At 54.9% G+C, this 15952-nt stretch overlaps 1 protein-coding gene across 3 annotated transcripts in view; it reads left to right on the top strand.

Annotated features, from left to right (window-relative positions):
* The window catches only part of B4GALNT4 (beta-1,4-N-acetyl-galactosaminyltransferase 4), a 123282-nt gene that overhangs the window by 91885 nt on the left and 15445 nt on the right, over nt 1-15952 (top strand). For all 3 annotated transcript variants that reach the window (XM_039535638.1, XM_039535639.1, XM_039535637.1), the window contains exons 9-12: nt 6597-6663; nt 13154-13297; nt 14946-15055; nt 15516-15616. In XM_039535638.1, the coding sequence (XP_039391572.1) occupies nt 6597-6663; nt 13154-13297; nt 14946-15055; nt 15516-15616 (422 nt within the window). The remainder of the gene's footprint in view (nt 1-6596; nt 6664-13153; nt 13298-14945; nt 15056-15515; nt 15617-15952) is intronic.

Below are 15952 nucleotides of genomic sequence, written 5' to 3'. Positions count from 1 at the left end.
TTGAGCATCTCCAGGAGAGGAGTCCTGGCTCCAGGACTCGGCAATGAATCTGCCAGCCACCCCTGACCGGACCACCTCTCTCCTCTCCTGGAGAGCCTCCATCATCCCTAAAGCAGGCATTCCCTGCCAGCTGGGCACCTCCCTGGGGCCGGTGGAGGAGGGGCAAACCCACCTTTTATACTGACTTTGTGGGGCCGCGCGCGCTCCTGAGGCCCTCAGAGCTGTTGGGGAAGGAAGGCCGGGCATTAGCTAGGCAGTGACATGTGCTGGGCTGGGAGCAAGCCGGGCAGGCACTTCCCTAGCTGTGAGGGCTGCTCTGTGCTCAGCCTGTGCCCCTCAGGTCGCCAGGCTCCGGTGCACATACCTGCAAGCCTTGGTGCGTCCAGCCCTGGGTGCTGCTCTGGGCTTCCTGTCCTTTTCTTACCCATGAGCCTCTGCAGGGGGTGCTGCCCCCCATTCCGCGGAGCGTTCTCCAGGTCATTGTGGTGCTTGGGCTGCTTGTGGGAGACGGGGCTGTGCAGGTGCCCGAGCTGTGCTGGGGGCTAGGGGCCGTACCTGTGAGTGGGAGACCGTGGGAAGTGGCTGATACAGTTGAGATCTTCGTCAGCTCTGAGTTGCCCAGAAAGGTGGGGACGGACAGACAGACGCCCAGACAGCATCCCCTCCCACCCATCCCACCAGGGGAAGCCAGTGCTGAGCGAAGCAGCGCTGTCTGCAGAACCGCCAAGCAGTGTCTGTGCCTTTGAGTGACCCGCAGAACATTACCTGCGGTGGAGTCTCCCAAACATCTCAGGGCTCCCTCCTGCCACCCTCAGCACCTGGCATTTGTGAGGGGAGACATGGCCGGATGGCAGCATTGACAGCTACTGACAGTCTCCCCTAGCACCTGCCACCTGGACATTTGGGCCCATCCATTTCCCATGGAGCACGGCCTTTGCTCAGCTCCCACAGGGCTGCTCTGCAGGGGCAGGAGAGGACAGGAGGCTGCCTAGCGGAGGAGGAGCATTAAAGGCGACCTGCCAAGGGATTTTTAAAATGGAGCAGGTGCCCTTTTCCATGTCTCTGTGGCATGTGAAGATGGCTAGGAGGGGCACTTTTCCCTGCTTCTTGTCCACCTGAGGAATGTCCGGAGTGTCAAATCCGATCTCCTGTCTTTGCTGGATGACCTCTTGAGCAACTTGGAGTGTGTGCATTGGGAGCACGGGCGCCTTAATGGGCGCGGTTGGATGTTGGGTCTTTAGCAAAGGCTTCCTTTCTCCACAGTGTTTATTAGCACTGGAGTTAAATGTGTGCAAACAAAACACCACAAAGTTCTAGACAGTCTGATAAGCCCCCCTCCCTTCCCCATTCTAGCAGCTCAACTTTGGCACTTCTGAGGGCACCATCTCCCTAGTTCTCCCGTTGCCTTCAGCACAGGCAAGACTTTGAATTTCAAAGGGGAAAAAACAAGCGGGGGGATGTGAGAAAACTTTTTTTGGGGGGGTGGGGGGTGTAATCCCTTTGAAGGGATCATAAAGAAGGGAGGAACCCCTTGGCAGTTCCCCATTGTACCCCTGTGAATTTAGGGGCTGATCCATACCCAAACTTGCACCCATTTAGCTACAGGTGTGATCATTTAAAGTGGCTTTAGTTAAACCAATGCCCAAGGCTGCCTGGCTGCAAACTGATGCAAAACTTAGCTTAAGATGATTAGAAAGAGATTTAAATTCAACTGAAAGGAGCCACGCACAGACAGCAATAGAAGCATCGACCCAGGGCTCTGGGTCAGCACAACGGCCTTGGTTTAAACACCTATGTGAGGGAGTTGCCATTGGAGGAGCAGGTGAGTGTCTTTGCGCTGTTTTGTGTGTGTTTGTATCTCGCTGTAGAGGCCCAGAGGGGGGCTGGCTGTGGGGGCAGAGGACACACCGAGGATGAGAGCATGCAGCAGCTGCGGTATGTACCTGGTCTAGCAGGGACCCCCCAGTACTATATATGCATGATGAAGTGTCTAATAAGCTGCTGGCTGAAAGATAGATGGGCGGTGGAAGCATGTGACCGTGAAGCAGGCCAAGAGGAAAGAGAGAGCCAGTGAGGGAAATTGGAACAGAAAGGGGAGGAGTCGATGAAGAGTAGCACCAAGTTGCCCAGGGAGAGACAGGATGGCTTAAGGGAAGGGAGTTAGAGGACCGTGCTGTCCCAGGGGCGAAGGCAGGTCTACGTGATTGGGATTGCCTGTGACCAGGGCCGATCCGGAGAACAGAAAGGGTGCTGTTCTACCGGTGCTAAAATACGGGATGTGACTGAGGTTGAAAAGGAAGAAGAGGGGAGGTAAGAACCCCCCCTTTGATCATAAGGGGTGAGAGGGATGCGTGATGGGTAATAGTTGGCTGAGGGTGTTTGTTACAAGGCTTCTTTGATGATGGCATGGGGAGGCTTTTGGGGACAGACACAGACTCTGTTCTCAAGGGCTCCACCTACAAGTAGGGAAGGGAAGGAGACTTCTAGGAGGGAGGCTGGCTCATCTGATTAGAAAGACTGGACACAAATTTTCACATTGGGAGTGGAGGACAACAAGATAACAGATATATAGAGGGGCAGTTTGGAGTACAGGTATGGAAGGGTATGTGCTGTTTAGAAAGACCGATGCAAAGGTAAGGGTGGGAGTAGCACTGTGTGTGTATATATAGAGGTAAAAATGAGAAGAGATAACTATGCAATGATAGGAGCTCTTTAATGTTTTTTAGGGGGTAAACACACTAGAAAACTGCTTGATCATGGGGGACTACTTTTCCCGGATATAGATTGGGAAACAAATGCTAGTAAATAATATAGGGCAGCTTTTTTCCTAGACGATAGCTAATAATAATTCCTCATCAGTGGTTCATCTGAGACTAGGGTGTATGATTTCAAAGGGCTAATTTTACTAAATTAAGGCGACTAGTAGGGGAAGTGGACTGGGCTAACATATTTAGGGGGGGGCAGATGGTAGCAGTTTTAGACCGAGCTGGATGAGCAAAGCGTCTTGGGGTCATTAAGAAAAAAAAGCGAGCCAGGAGGGGAGTGGAAAAGAGGAGGGATCAGCAGGAAAACCTACCTTGAGAGGTCCAGAGGGTGGAAGAGCTGTGAAAAGGCAGCAAAAGAGTGGAGATAATAGGAAGAAAACCAAGAAGAAGAAGTGGGACCTTAAAAAACTAAAAATGGGGAGAGATTATAGGATATCTTGGGGGGGGCACAATATCTGAATATACTTTGCCTCTTCTTCTTAATTAATGAGGCTAGGGCTAAGGAATAGTATATGGGGGTAGACATTACGGTAGCTGAGTAGAAGCCAACTGGAACAAACCAACTTGATCTCCTTCTTTGAGAGAGTAGAAGATTTTAGACAATTACTGGTTAAATTGGAAAAGATGAGATCAGTGTGAAAAAAAGAGAGGTGGATAAGGCTTTTATTCAATCTATTTATTGCTGACCTGGGAACCAAGAGGTAGGAGGGCTGATAGTTTGTTTGGATGAAATTCAATAGTGAGAAGTGTAAGGTTATGCATTTAGGATGTCTAACAAGACTTTAGTTATAGCTGAGAAGGACCTAGGAGTCCTGGTTGATCGCGATGACTATATGAGTAGGCAATGTGATGTGGTTTAAAAAAAAAGCTTGGGTTGCTCTTGATTCTCATTTGGAGTATTGTGTGCATGGAGTTTGGTGTCAGTCAGGAAATTCAGCTTGAAATTTAGCGAAGGTTTCTAACCATCAGGGAGAGTGCAACTGGAACAGTCAGATTAAGCTAGATAACTTTATGGAGGATGGTATGATAGATATAACGGGCTTAGTCATAAATCATTATATGTGCCTTATGACTCAGTGCTGTTTCTGTACATAGAGGCTGGGGAAGAGAGCGCTGTTTTAGGGCCTGAGCCAGAGCTTGCTGACTTCCGTTGGCTTTGCGTCAGGTCTCGAGTTGGCAACTTCAGTAAGAGCCGTCTTGAGTAAAGGAAACGTTCCCAGCTGCTCAGTGGGGCTTCTGTCTCCTTTTGATTTCAATAGTTTAGACACAAAATACTCTGCGGCTGACTTCAAAACTGATGTTTAATATTGTGAGGGGCGCCCTTAGCAATGACTCGGTGCTGTTGTTCTCACATCCACCGTGCTCCTTAAAAAAGTGAGCAATGGCACGAGAAACTAGCTCCATTCAGGTAGCACCTCCAGGCATTAATTCAGGGGTGGGAAAACTACGGCCTGCGGGCCACATCTGGCCTGCCAGCCAATTTCATCCAGCCCTCGAGCTCCCGCTGGGGAGTGGGGTCTGGGGCTTGCCCCTCAGGGTTGGGGCCACTCCGCGTGCGCGTGCCGCAGCTCCCAGAAGCAGCGGCATGTCACCCCTTCAGCTCCTACATTTAGGGGAAGCCGGGGGCTCCACGCGTTGCTCCATCCACAGGCGCCACCCCCGCAGCTCCCATTGGCCAGGACGGTGCCTGCGGACGGGGCAGCGTGCAGATTCACCTGGCTGCGCCTCCGCATAGGAGCCAGAGAGGGGGACATGTCGCTGCTTCCGGGAGCTGCTTGAGGTAAGTACCGCCCGGATGCTGTACCCCTGAGCCCCTTCCATGCCCCAACCCCCTGCCCCAGCCCTGATCTCCCTCCCACCCTCCGAACCCCTCGATCCGAGCCCGGAGCACCCTCCTGCACTCCAATCCCCCCAGCCCCACCCTAGAGCCCGCACCCCCAGCCAGCCCGCACCCACACCCTGAACTCCTCATTTCTGGCCCCACCCCAGAGCCTTCACCCCTTCCCGCACCCCAACCCCACTTTTGTGAGCGTTCATGGCCCTCCATACAATTTCCATACCCAGATGTAGACCTCAGGCCAAAAAGTTTGCCCACCCCTGCACTAATATCTTGTGCTCCCCCTGCTGGTGCTGTGGGACAGTTCACTGTAGTCCCACAATTACACTGACATCTGTAGCTCAAGGTCTGTTAATTAAAAAGTCCTAGTATCAACCCAGTTTGAGGGATCCATGCTTGGCAAACAATAAAGGCGGGCAGGGGGCCCTGAGAAAAGTTGTTTTCTACTTTCTTGGGTAGTATTTGCAACAGAATACCAAAAGGGAAAAGGCAGTAATGAAGAGCTAGCTCTCTTGTGGTGCTTGAGAAAGCCCTCCCCTCAAGTAGGGCTGGGTGCTTATTTCAGGAGGGCATCTAAAATTCTTTCTCCTCAAGATAAAATGTTCCTCATCTCCTAGAGACTCTGAACAATCTCGTTTTGATCCCTCTCTGCTGAGCCCTGCTCCTTTCATGGAGGCCGTTCCAGCTCTGTGGGGCGTTGGAGGTGAAATATGATTGGTCTTTTTAAAGAGACTCAATTCATCCCTTTCTGAACTGGAAGGGAAGTGAGCCATTCATGGCAAACGCTCCCCCGCCCCCTCCTCTCCTTGCTCAGCTAGCTGGAGCTGCTGTGAAGTCCCTGGCAAACACGGCAAGCTTGCACTCCTGAAGATGCTTGCACGGAATGTGAAAATAAGCTCGCTTCACACGGGGCGCTGCCTCCTCTTTGGGTGTGAGATGGACCAGCCCCGCTCCCCTGAGGGTCGGAGAGGCCCACACAAGGTGGGTCTCTCTGCTCAGCTGCCACCTAGCCTGGCTCGATTAGCAGCACAGGGGAGAGTATGTGTGTTCTAGAGATGCACACGCACACAGTACAGTGTATAGATTAAAATTGCCTTTGTCACTCAACACAATAAGCAACTGATTGGCAAGCCTGTTCAGTCGGAACTGTGATCACAAAGGTCTCTCTGGCTTGCTGGGTTCTGCACGTCTGAAATGCTGGTTCTGAGTCCCAATCCCATAACGGGAGACAGCAGTTTCCTAGTAACTAAAAACTGAAAGGCCCCGTTCTGCCCTCCTTTACACCAGAGTAAATCCGGAGATGTTCCCGTTGGCTTCAGTCGGAGGCTCCTGGCACTGTGGTGTATAAGGGCTTCTCTAGACTACAGAGGCTAGCACTAATGCAACCGCATTGATTTGGCTGCATTAGTGTGAAGCACTAGTGCAGACACACTGCGCTTGTGCAAAGCAGTGTGTGTGCACAGGTGCCGTGGTGAATTACCAGTAAGTCTCACCAGTACAAACCCAATCTTGGGGCAATGCATGTATGGCTACAGCAGTGCAAACTCCCCACCCCCGTGCAGGCAAGGCCTGCACTCCAATCTGGAGTCACTCTGGATTTACACCGGTGTGTTCCAGGCCACAGTCTGAGTTGGAGGGCATCAATACTGAACAATCTGGTGCACCACCTTGGAACAGCACCTTCCTGCTCCCCATACGGACAGGGCTGGGGCCTAGGGGCATGTTTCCTGGCAGCTGGCTGCTGGGAGTGGCGACTTCCTGCTACCCAGAGATGGGGAGGGTCACATAGGCGCGGGCAGCACGCTGCAAACTCGGCTTCCGTTGGGCAGCCTCTTCTCCCTGATAATCCCTGGCAGCCAGGAGGAGACACAGAGGGAAGAAGCATTGAGCGGGCACTGGGGCAGCCTCCTGCTTGTCTACCAGACCCCTCTTTGGCAGGAGGGCCAGCGTGACACCCCCAGCCCCAGCTGTGATTCTCATTCTTTCTCTTCCAGTGGCGCGTGTTCCTTCCCAGCCTGAAGTTCGAGGTGATCGACTCCCCCTTCATCTCTCTCTACACAGGTAAAGCCATTCCCCGGCGTGCTGCCCGCCCCCAGATCCGCTTACCCTTCCTCCGCCGGGCGTTCAGGGTAGCGCGTGCCCAGAAGTGCGTGTGCTGTGGGAATGGCAGGCTGCACGTGTAACAGACACGATCCCCCATCGGACCATGTACTCGTGAGCGTGGGGGGGAGAGCGCGTAGGCGGGGGAGCAATGGGATCAGGGTGGCAGTGGGAGCACGCCTGTACGGGCGTTAGCGTGGCTGTGCCCGGATGGCTGGGTGTGGCTGCATGCAGGCCAGAGCATGGAAGCTGGTGGGAATTTTCTACGCTAAATGGTTTTCTCGTCGACAAAGGGCCTTTTTCCAAAATCCAAAACTTTCCTCTAAAAATTGCCCCCAAAATGTTCTGTTTTCCATGATGTGACACTGGCGGTTTTTGTCTAAATCGTTGGGGGTGTAGAGGTGTGGGGTGGCTCAGGGTAGGCACAGCACTGTGGAGTGGATCAGGGCTGGGGCGGTGGGTTGTGGAGGGGCAGGCATGGTGCTATGGGGTGGATCAGGGCTGAGGCGGTGGGGTGTGTCGGGGAAGGTGGGGTGTAGCAGGGCAGGCGGGGAGCTATAGGGTGGATCAGGGCTGGGGCGGTGGGTTGGGGCAGGGCAGGCGGGGCGCTATGGGGCAGATCACGGCTGGGGCGGTGGGGTGTGGAGGTGCAGGCATGGTGCTATGGGGCGGATCAGGGCTGGGGCGGTGGGGTGTGGAGGTGCAGGCGGGGCACTATGGGGCAGATCAGGGCTGGGATTGTGGGGTGTGGAGGTGCAGGCGGGGCACTATGGGGCAAATCAGGGCTGGGGTTGTGGGGTGTGGCGGGGCAGGCGTGGCGCTACGGGGCAGATCAGGGTTGGGGCAGTGGGGTGTGGTGGGGCAGGTGTGGTGCTATGGGGCGGATCAGGGTTGGAGTGGTGGGGTGTGGAGGTGCAGGCACTGTGCTATGGGGAGGATCAGGCTAGTGTGGCGGGATGTGCTGGGGCAGAGCAGGCCTGGTGGCGCGTGTCTGGGGAGAGAGGCAGGCATAGTGGCATGTGGCAGTGTTGAGGTGGGAGCGTGTGTCCCTATGTGCTTCCCACAGAGGGCTGAATTGGAAGGAATTCCAGCTGTTGGCGTTCTTTCCCTCATCTTCCCCCAGTGCTGCAGTGCAGCAAACCCTGCAGGCAGGCCAGCGCTAGTGGCGCCCAGCTGGCTGGCTCTGTCACAGGACAGATGCCAGCACAGTGACAGTGTCCTGCAGTGCTGGCTCCAGCTCCCCCCGCCCTCCGCTACAGAGAGCCCTGCTGGGAGCCACCTCCGTGGGCCAGCCGAAGAGTTGAGCTCAGGAAGGGAGGAGATGCCATTGCCTGCCTCACCCTCTGACACCCGTGGCCTGGTGAATTCCATTGACAGCCATGGTGGGACCCCTGCTGGGAGCGGCTTGGTCTCCCCTCCAGACTCACTCCCACCCTGGGGACGAGGAAAAGAGCTATTGCCAGGCAGCCATTGCTTCCCAGCCAGCCAGGATCTGCGCTCTCTTTTCCACTGCCGGCGCTCAGTGAGAGGGCCCTGTCCCTGGACAGAACAGCTGATCCCAGAGCTCCTTGCCTGGGGAAAGGTGCCTTCCCCAGGGCTCCTTCCCTCACTCCTCCTGGCTTTTTAGGGAAACAAAGAGGAGCTGAGGGCAGCTCCTGGCCCTGGCCCTGGCCAGACCTGAAGAGCTTGGTGTAGCTCAGAAGCGTCTCTCTCTCACCCATAGATGTTGGCCCAGTAAAAGCTATTACCTTCCCTGCCTTGCCTCTAATATCCTGAGACCGACATGGCTACAACAACACTGCCGACCTGTCTTGTAAGCAGGGATGGATGGTGTGGATTTACTTAAATCTATAGGTCTTCTGCTTCCCCCGCAACCCAGCCCGGCAGCAGGAGCTCTTGATTAATAGATCCTGGCCCAGCTCTCGTTACATAAGGGGCTGGTAATTAAGTGGCCCTTGGAAGGGGTTGATAAGGCAGCAGGGGTGGCAGCAGGTGCAGATACACCTAGGATCAACGTGGAGAAGAGGGACGGTGAAGCCATTGGGATATTGAGACAGGTGCCTGCGAGACAGATGGTTCATACACGTATTTCCTCCTGCACACTATCAGTCAGCATGTGGGTGTCTCCTGCGCCTGTGCTCCCCCCCCCCCCCCACGGTGTGGGATTGCAGGCCAGCCTGCGCTCAGACTGCAAGGTGGGAGAGGGGGACAAGGTTGCGAGTGGGGGGGAGTTATTGAAGGGAAATGACTGATCACGGAGTAACAAACCAGCCCTTCCTCCCTGGATACGAAGGCTAGGACAGTCTCCTAGTGCAGCAAATGGGTCCAGTGCTGTTGTACAGCCCTGGAACAGTCCCTGGGAAGACCCCTTCAGGGTATCAGCCCTCTTAGGGTCACCCACTTTCACTGGGGAAAGCCACTTGGCTTCACCGCCACCTGGGACCGACCTGCAGCGAGTCCACCTGGATTGGACACCTGCAGGAGACTTGCACCCCCAAAGGGAGCAATGCACCCCCAGCTTCCTTACTCTGGGGTGACTCTCAGCCAGCGCTGTAAAAGCAGCCGGGTTTCTTAGATGTCTGGAACACAGCGTAGAAAGTCCTTCGTTAACATGGAGAACAGAAAGTTACAGCCTGGTCCGTCTGGGTCAAAACAGAGCCCTCTGCCCCCTCGTTAGTCCCAGTCCAGAAGTGTCCCCTGCCACACTTAACAACCCACAGGTAACAACTTCACCAGGCCCCCCCTCAGTCCTTTGTTCTCCAGCTGGTCACACCCAGCTGGCTTCCGAAGGAGGGTGGGCCATTCATGGTCGTTTGTAACTAGGTGCCAAATGTCTGGGTGATTGGAGTGGCCATTGTCTTCCGGGAGGCTCCATGGGCATGGGGACCCAGGCAGGTAGGCGTTGGTCACACTGTATCTCTGGGTCTCTGCAAAAAGTAAACAACCCTTTCCCACCACCCCGTTAGCCAAGCCCCACATGGGGGAAACAGCGGCCCACACAATAGTCATCCAAAATATTATGAAAAATCCCCACTCCAGCACACAGGGCTCAGCTTGTCTGCAGAGTTTTCACTGCAGCTCTGACCTCGCGTTACCCAGGACGCCCTGACTCCTGTAGTAAATGTGTGGCAGGCAGGCGTGCTCTCTGTGTGCTCGCCCCGGTCATACGGCACAGCAGAAGTTTACACCTCCGTTACATGGCTGGGGTCCAGATTCACTGACTCCAGGAGCTGCAGGGCCATTTGTGCAGATAAAATATGGTCGCCTCAGGCCAATCCAGTCAGTAACTTTTGCTCCCCCGGAGAAGGCAGGGTCACCTACCACAGCCACTGCCTGGTGGGGGCTGAGATGCCTATCAGTCTCTTGGAACTAAGAGCAGCCAGTCAGGCCTGTACCAGATTCCTCCCACTGACAAGGAAGGGTAAAATCCCTGCCAGCATAACTCAAAGGTGCGAGCCACGCAGCAGTGGTTGTTGGACACTACACCTGCTGGGAAGGCCTCCGGAGGGCCAGTGGCTCCAGCTCTCTCTCCCCCTGGCCTATACCGGCCTACCCTGCTTGGGCCTTCAACTGCAGGGCGGGGAGGAAATGCACCCTGCAAAGGCTGGGGGGGTTGTGAGGTTTTGTCTGTTTGATTTGTTACTGTAAATAAAGATCTTCCTGCATTTCTGGGAAAAAAAAAAACATGCATAGAGGCATCATCTTCTGGAACAGTTTCTGTGACATACCCCTGTGGTGCCCAGCATTCGCTGGCAGACAGTCTCAGCAGGTATTTCAACACCGGTAGTGAGTGGGAGTGACACAATTCAGGGCTGAACAGCATCTGCACTCAGTGGGGGATGTCACCATGGGACCTGTTTCCCTCTCAGATGAACAAGAAGTTCAACATGTGTTGTTCCAGAGCAGCACAAGGCCAGAACTCCTGGGGCAGTGCCCTCCTACTGTCCTGAATGAGCCTTCCCCTCCATCCCACTACTCCCCCAGAGTGTAGGGAAGATTTGTCATGACAAAGCATGAGTCATTCTCTTTGCAGCCAATTGGCCCAGACAGTTTTGCTTTCCAGACTCCCTGCAAAAGTCGACCCATCAGCATTCAGCCCTTCCTGGCTGCTAACTCGGGAAAACGGCAGGATCAGATATCTCTCTCTTCTCCTCACTGTTTGGCATTTGGATGGTCATCAGACCTATAGCATTCATGTTCGCAGGCCACTCAAACTATACTTAATCATAGCAGGGAAGAGTCTACCAGAAAATGTCACCTAGCCAAATGGGGATGTTTCTGTACCTAAGTGCAACAGAACCAGCTATCAGAGCCAGCCCACCTCCTCAAGACATCGAGTTTTTCTGTTACCTCGCTGCAGGTCCACCTAGCGGCAATCAGTGCATTCCATCCTCCAGTAGCTGGCTACTCTGTTCTTACTCACCCAGTAACAACCAGGTCCCTGAAGGGTTAGCCTGGGACCTTCCCACCGATAGGGGAGCCAGTGCTGCAGTGGGACCTCAGTCTCATACTTTCAGTGCTGACAGAGCCACCTTTTGAACCATTGGCCACGTGCTTATGGACCCACCTGTCTCTGAAGGACACCATGACATTGGCCAGGAGAGTGGGTGAGCTGTGGCCCCTCATGGCTGACCTGCATATGCTAATATTCATCAAGAGACAGTATCCCTTCACCTCCACCTGAAATTCATCCTGGAGGTAATTTCCGAGTTCCACATAAACCAATTGATTCACTTACCAGTATTCTTCCTGAAGCCTCCATGTCAGGTGAGGACACTGCACTCCCTCCATGTCAGGCGAAGACAGGCATGCCACCTGCAAAGAATGACACCGGTTAGAAAATCAGCTAGATTATCTGTTGCTCTAGCAGAGCAAGCCTGGGGACAAATTATACCTGCTGAGAGGCTCTCTCTGGATTTCTGGCTGTATCTTCCTTTGCTATCAGGTGGCTCTGATGAACTGGCAATGTTCTTAATGTTTTCTCTGAATACTGTGTTGGTGCCTCAGTGTCCCCTATGCAGTTCTTATTCTAGGTGGTGGAATAAGGGTGTGTGATTTCTGCAGAGCAAAGGGCCAGTGCACCTAAATGCCTGGCACTCTGTTTCCTAGCAACTGATGGCCTGGGCCCCTTCTCTGCAAAGGTGCCAACTGAAGGTGTTGGGAGACAGAGATCAGGTGACCTCCTGGCCCGGGAAAGGAACTCAGCAGAGCAGGAGGTGGGGCTGGAGAGGTTTTCAGTCTGGAGCTGGCTGGGGACAAGGAGTGAAGTGCAGACGTGGGGGTCTGGCTCACTGGGCCCCAGAATGGACCCGGCCGAGGGGTCCGGTTCGCTGTACCTACAAGCTCTGTTTTAGACCGTGTTCCTGTCATATAAACCTCTGTTTTACTGGCTGGCTGAGAGTCACGTCTGACTGCGAAGTGGGGGTGCAGGACCCTCTGGCTTCCCCAGGACCCCGCTGGGGCGGGCTCATGGAGGGGCAGAGGATGCTGAATGCTCCAAGGAGAGACCCAGGAGGTGAAGACGTATGAGCTTCTTGTCCTGAAAACAGTCTGCTCCAAGGGAGAGGAGGCTCCTCAAAGTCCTGACTGGCTTTGTGGGGAGCAGTTCCAGAGCATTGCCTGGGTACCCTGTGACATCTCCCTCCCCCTGGAGAAGGCCAGGGGCCGCTCCACTAGAGCCCAGTAGCATCTCCTAGAGAAGTGCTTATGCTGGACGTTTGTTAGGTGGCCAGTGGGAGTGTTATGCCTGGGGGCTAGCCTTTGGAATTGCTCTGCTCCAGACATCTCGACCACCTGCAGGAAGGAGTGCAAGGCGGCAGAGGCCTGGGTGACAGCGCTGGTGGAAGCCTCTGGACCAAGGGGCAGGGTAGGGGCAGGGGGATCAGGATGGCGGATGGGATGGGGTTTTAGAAGCAGCGCTAAAACTGCAGATTGGGGGGGATCAGGATGGGGCGGGTTTGGGGTGAGGAGATTGGGATGGCTTCGAGGTGAAGGGATCGGGTTGGGGTGGGATTTGAGGGTCAGTGCTAAAGCTGCAGGTCGGGATCAGGATGGGGTGGGTTCAGGGCAGGGAGATTGGGATGGCTTTGAGTGAAGGGATTGGATGGGGTTTGAGGGTCAGTGCTAAAGCTGCAGGTCAGAGGGGACTGGGGTGGGGTTCGGGGCGGGGATATCGGGATGGGCTTTGGGGGGCAGCGTTAAAGCTGCAGGTCATGGGGGATTGGCATGAGGCATAATTTGGGGTCGAGGGATTGGGGTGGGGTGAGGAGGTTTGGGGTCGGTGCTAAAGCTGTGGTTAGGGAGGGTCCATATGGAACATCTCTGTCTGGCCCCATCACCCAGGAGTGGACTTGGGATCATTAGGTGCCCCCATGCCTGGAGCCCTGCGCCTGGCTCGCCAGGATGTGAGGCCCCGGGTCACTGTGGCCTTTCTCCTCGTTCTCCCCTTCAGACGAGTCCTCTCTGAAGATGAACCACGTGGCTCACATCCCCCAGTCCCTCGCCAGCCACACCGGGAGCTACATGTCGGAGGCGCAGAGGGACAAGCACGGGGCTGACATGCTCAAACCTGACCCCAGAGATACCTTCTTCCTCAGTAAGTGGGGCAGGGGCTCCCAGGAGAGTCCCTGCTGGTGGAGGAGTGTGAGGAGAGCGGGGCTGAAGGGGTGTAACGATGCTGGTTCTGGCGGGACCAAACCAGACAGACAGAGAGGACTTTGGTTTTACCCCACTGACTAACCACAAGTCACACAAGCAATTACCTTAGACACTCCAGTTTCCCAGTATCATCCCCAGTGCCACTCGTTATGGGGATAAATGGTTATGAAAACCATTAAAAGAGAAAAAGGTTTTCTCGATCCCAAAGGACCAAGGCCCAGACCCAGGTCAATATACAAATCAGATCTTACACATAAATCACGATGTTGCCAATCCTTTAGAATCTAAAAGCTAAAGGTTTATTCATAAAAGGAAAAAGATAGAGATAAGAGCAAGAATTGGTTAAATGGAATCAGTTACATACAGTACATGGCAAAGTTCTTGGTTCAGGCTTGTAGCAGTGATAGAATAAACTGCACGTTCAAATCAAGTCTCTGGTGTACATCCACAGCTGGGATGGGTCATCAGTCCTTTGTGCAGAGCTTCAGTTTGTAGTAAAGTCCCTCCAGCGGTAAGAAGCAGGATTGAAGACCAGATGGAGGAGCTGCAGCAGCTTTTGATATTCTCTTTCTTTCTTTGTTCCAAAGACAAGCTGTCCATCCCATGGCATGGAAAAACCTGAGAGTTCTGTCCATAGGCATGTCCCTGCATACCTTGCTGAGTCACAAGGTGTATCTGCCTTCTCTCAATAGGTCGATTGAATAGCTGATGGTCCTTAATGGGCCATCAAGCAGGCTAGGCAGAGCTGACACCAACTTGTCTGGGGTGTCACCCAGAAGCACAGCATAAGTTTGAAATACAGACAGTATAGAGCCAATATTCATAACTTCAACTACAAAAATGATACACACATATAGACAGTATAACCATAACCAGCAAACCATAACCTTGTCTTAGACACCTTATTTGACCCCCTTTATACAAGATTTCGTGCCACTACAGGACCATGGTTGCAACCATGTTCTATATGGTCCCAGTTCAAGTCAATAACGTGACATGGGGACAGGGATTTAACTCTCATCTGGGAGAGGGGCTGTTAGTCTGTGCAGAGAAGGCAAGGAAATGAGGCTGGATAGGATCAGGTACCCAGGGACCCCCTGTGCCCCTCCAGCTCTATGCCCTAGTGAGGAGCCACTCACAGACCTGGGCTGGGCTGGACTATAAGGACTCTCTCCGTGGGATGGGATGGCCTATAGGGACTGGGCTGGGTGGTCTCTCAGGTTGTGTTGGTCTATAGGGGATGTGATGGGCTATAGGGGTTAGCCTGGGCTGGGCTGGCCTATAGGATCTGGGATGAGCTATAAGGGCTGGGCTGGGCTGGGCTGGGCAGTTGCCAGGTTGGGTTGGACTATAGGGGTTGGGATGGGATGGGTGGTTGCCCAGGCTGCGATGGTCTATAGGGGATAGTCTGGGTTGGGCTGGGCTGGCCTAGAGGAGCTGGTCTGGTCTATAGGGGACAGTGTGGGCAGGGCAGTTGTCCAGGTTGGGATGGGCTCTAGAGGGTCATATGGGTTTTCTCTGCACATGGAGGTGGCCCTCCAGCCTTGCCCACGACACAGCCTAAGCCCTGACTTCCTCTCGCCCAGCTCCCCAGATCGAGGCGTCCCATGTGGAGAACGTGCTGGTGCCCTGCACCTACAGCCCCACCTATGTGGTGAAGGACTTCCCTATCGCCCGCTACCAGGGCCTGCAGTTCGTAAGTGTCCAGCTCAGCTGTGTCTCTGCTCCCCTTCCCGACCTTCACCCTGTGGGGGTCACCAGGAGATGTGGACATAAAACCCCTGTGTCTGTGCCCCCAGGATGGGCTGCAGGGCCTGCCCGAGGCAGTGGAAAGCCTCCCATTGGTTCTGGGGCTCTGGACCAGGCCCACGGGCACAGCTCCTCTGGTCTCTGCAGGTTGGCAGAGCTGCAGCACGGCGGCTGAGGGCTGGCCTGGCAGACGCCATGGAGGTGGCTTGGGCTGTGGGCTGATGAGCGTCAGGCTTCTCTGCCAGGAGACACCACAGTCCAAGGAGCTTGCACCAACGGGCTCATGACCTCAGAGCCCTCACCAGGAGTGCCCACACCTGGACCCCCGGGGGACGCTGGTCATGGGCGTACCTCGCTGTGCCCCAGGGTGCACACGCTCTCAGTGACTCCTCTGCTCGGCTCCCCAGGTCTACCTCTCGTTCGTGTACCCCAACGACTTCACCCGCCTCACCCACATGGAGACGGAGAACAAGTGCTTCTACAGAGAGTCCCCCCTCTACCTGGAGAAGTGAGTGGGGTCCTGTGCTGGCACTGCTGCTATGGGAGCCAGGGGCTCTATGGTACAACAGGGAGAGCCCCTGGGCATAGGGCTTCTTAGTGCCAGGGCAGGCACAGCCCCAGAGAATCTCTGTCCCCAGCCCAGGTGCTCGCAGGGAGGAACCACACACTGAGCCTGGGCCCTGGTCTGCCGGGGGCCCGGCCAGGGTGCTGAGGGGGCCTGGGCCTGCCCACAGGGAGGGTGATGGTTGAGAAATGGACCCCGTTTCCTAGGAAACCAGACTGTACCCACCAAGCCCATTCCTTAGGCTCTGCATCCCGTGCTAGGCCCCTTTCCAGCCAGCAG

Source organism: Mauremys reevesii, linkage group 4, assembly GCF_016161935.1.
Source record: "Mauremys reevesii isolate NIE-2019 linkage group 4, ASM1616193v1, whole genome shotgun sequence".
Lineage (NCBI taxonomy): Eukaryota > Metazoa > Chordata > Testudines > Geoemydidae > Mauremys > Mauremys reevesii.
The sequence above is the reverse complement of the archived record's forward strand: the minus strand, read 5'-3'. Positions and strand labels throughout refer to the sequence as shown.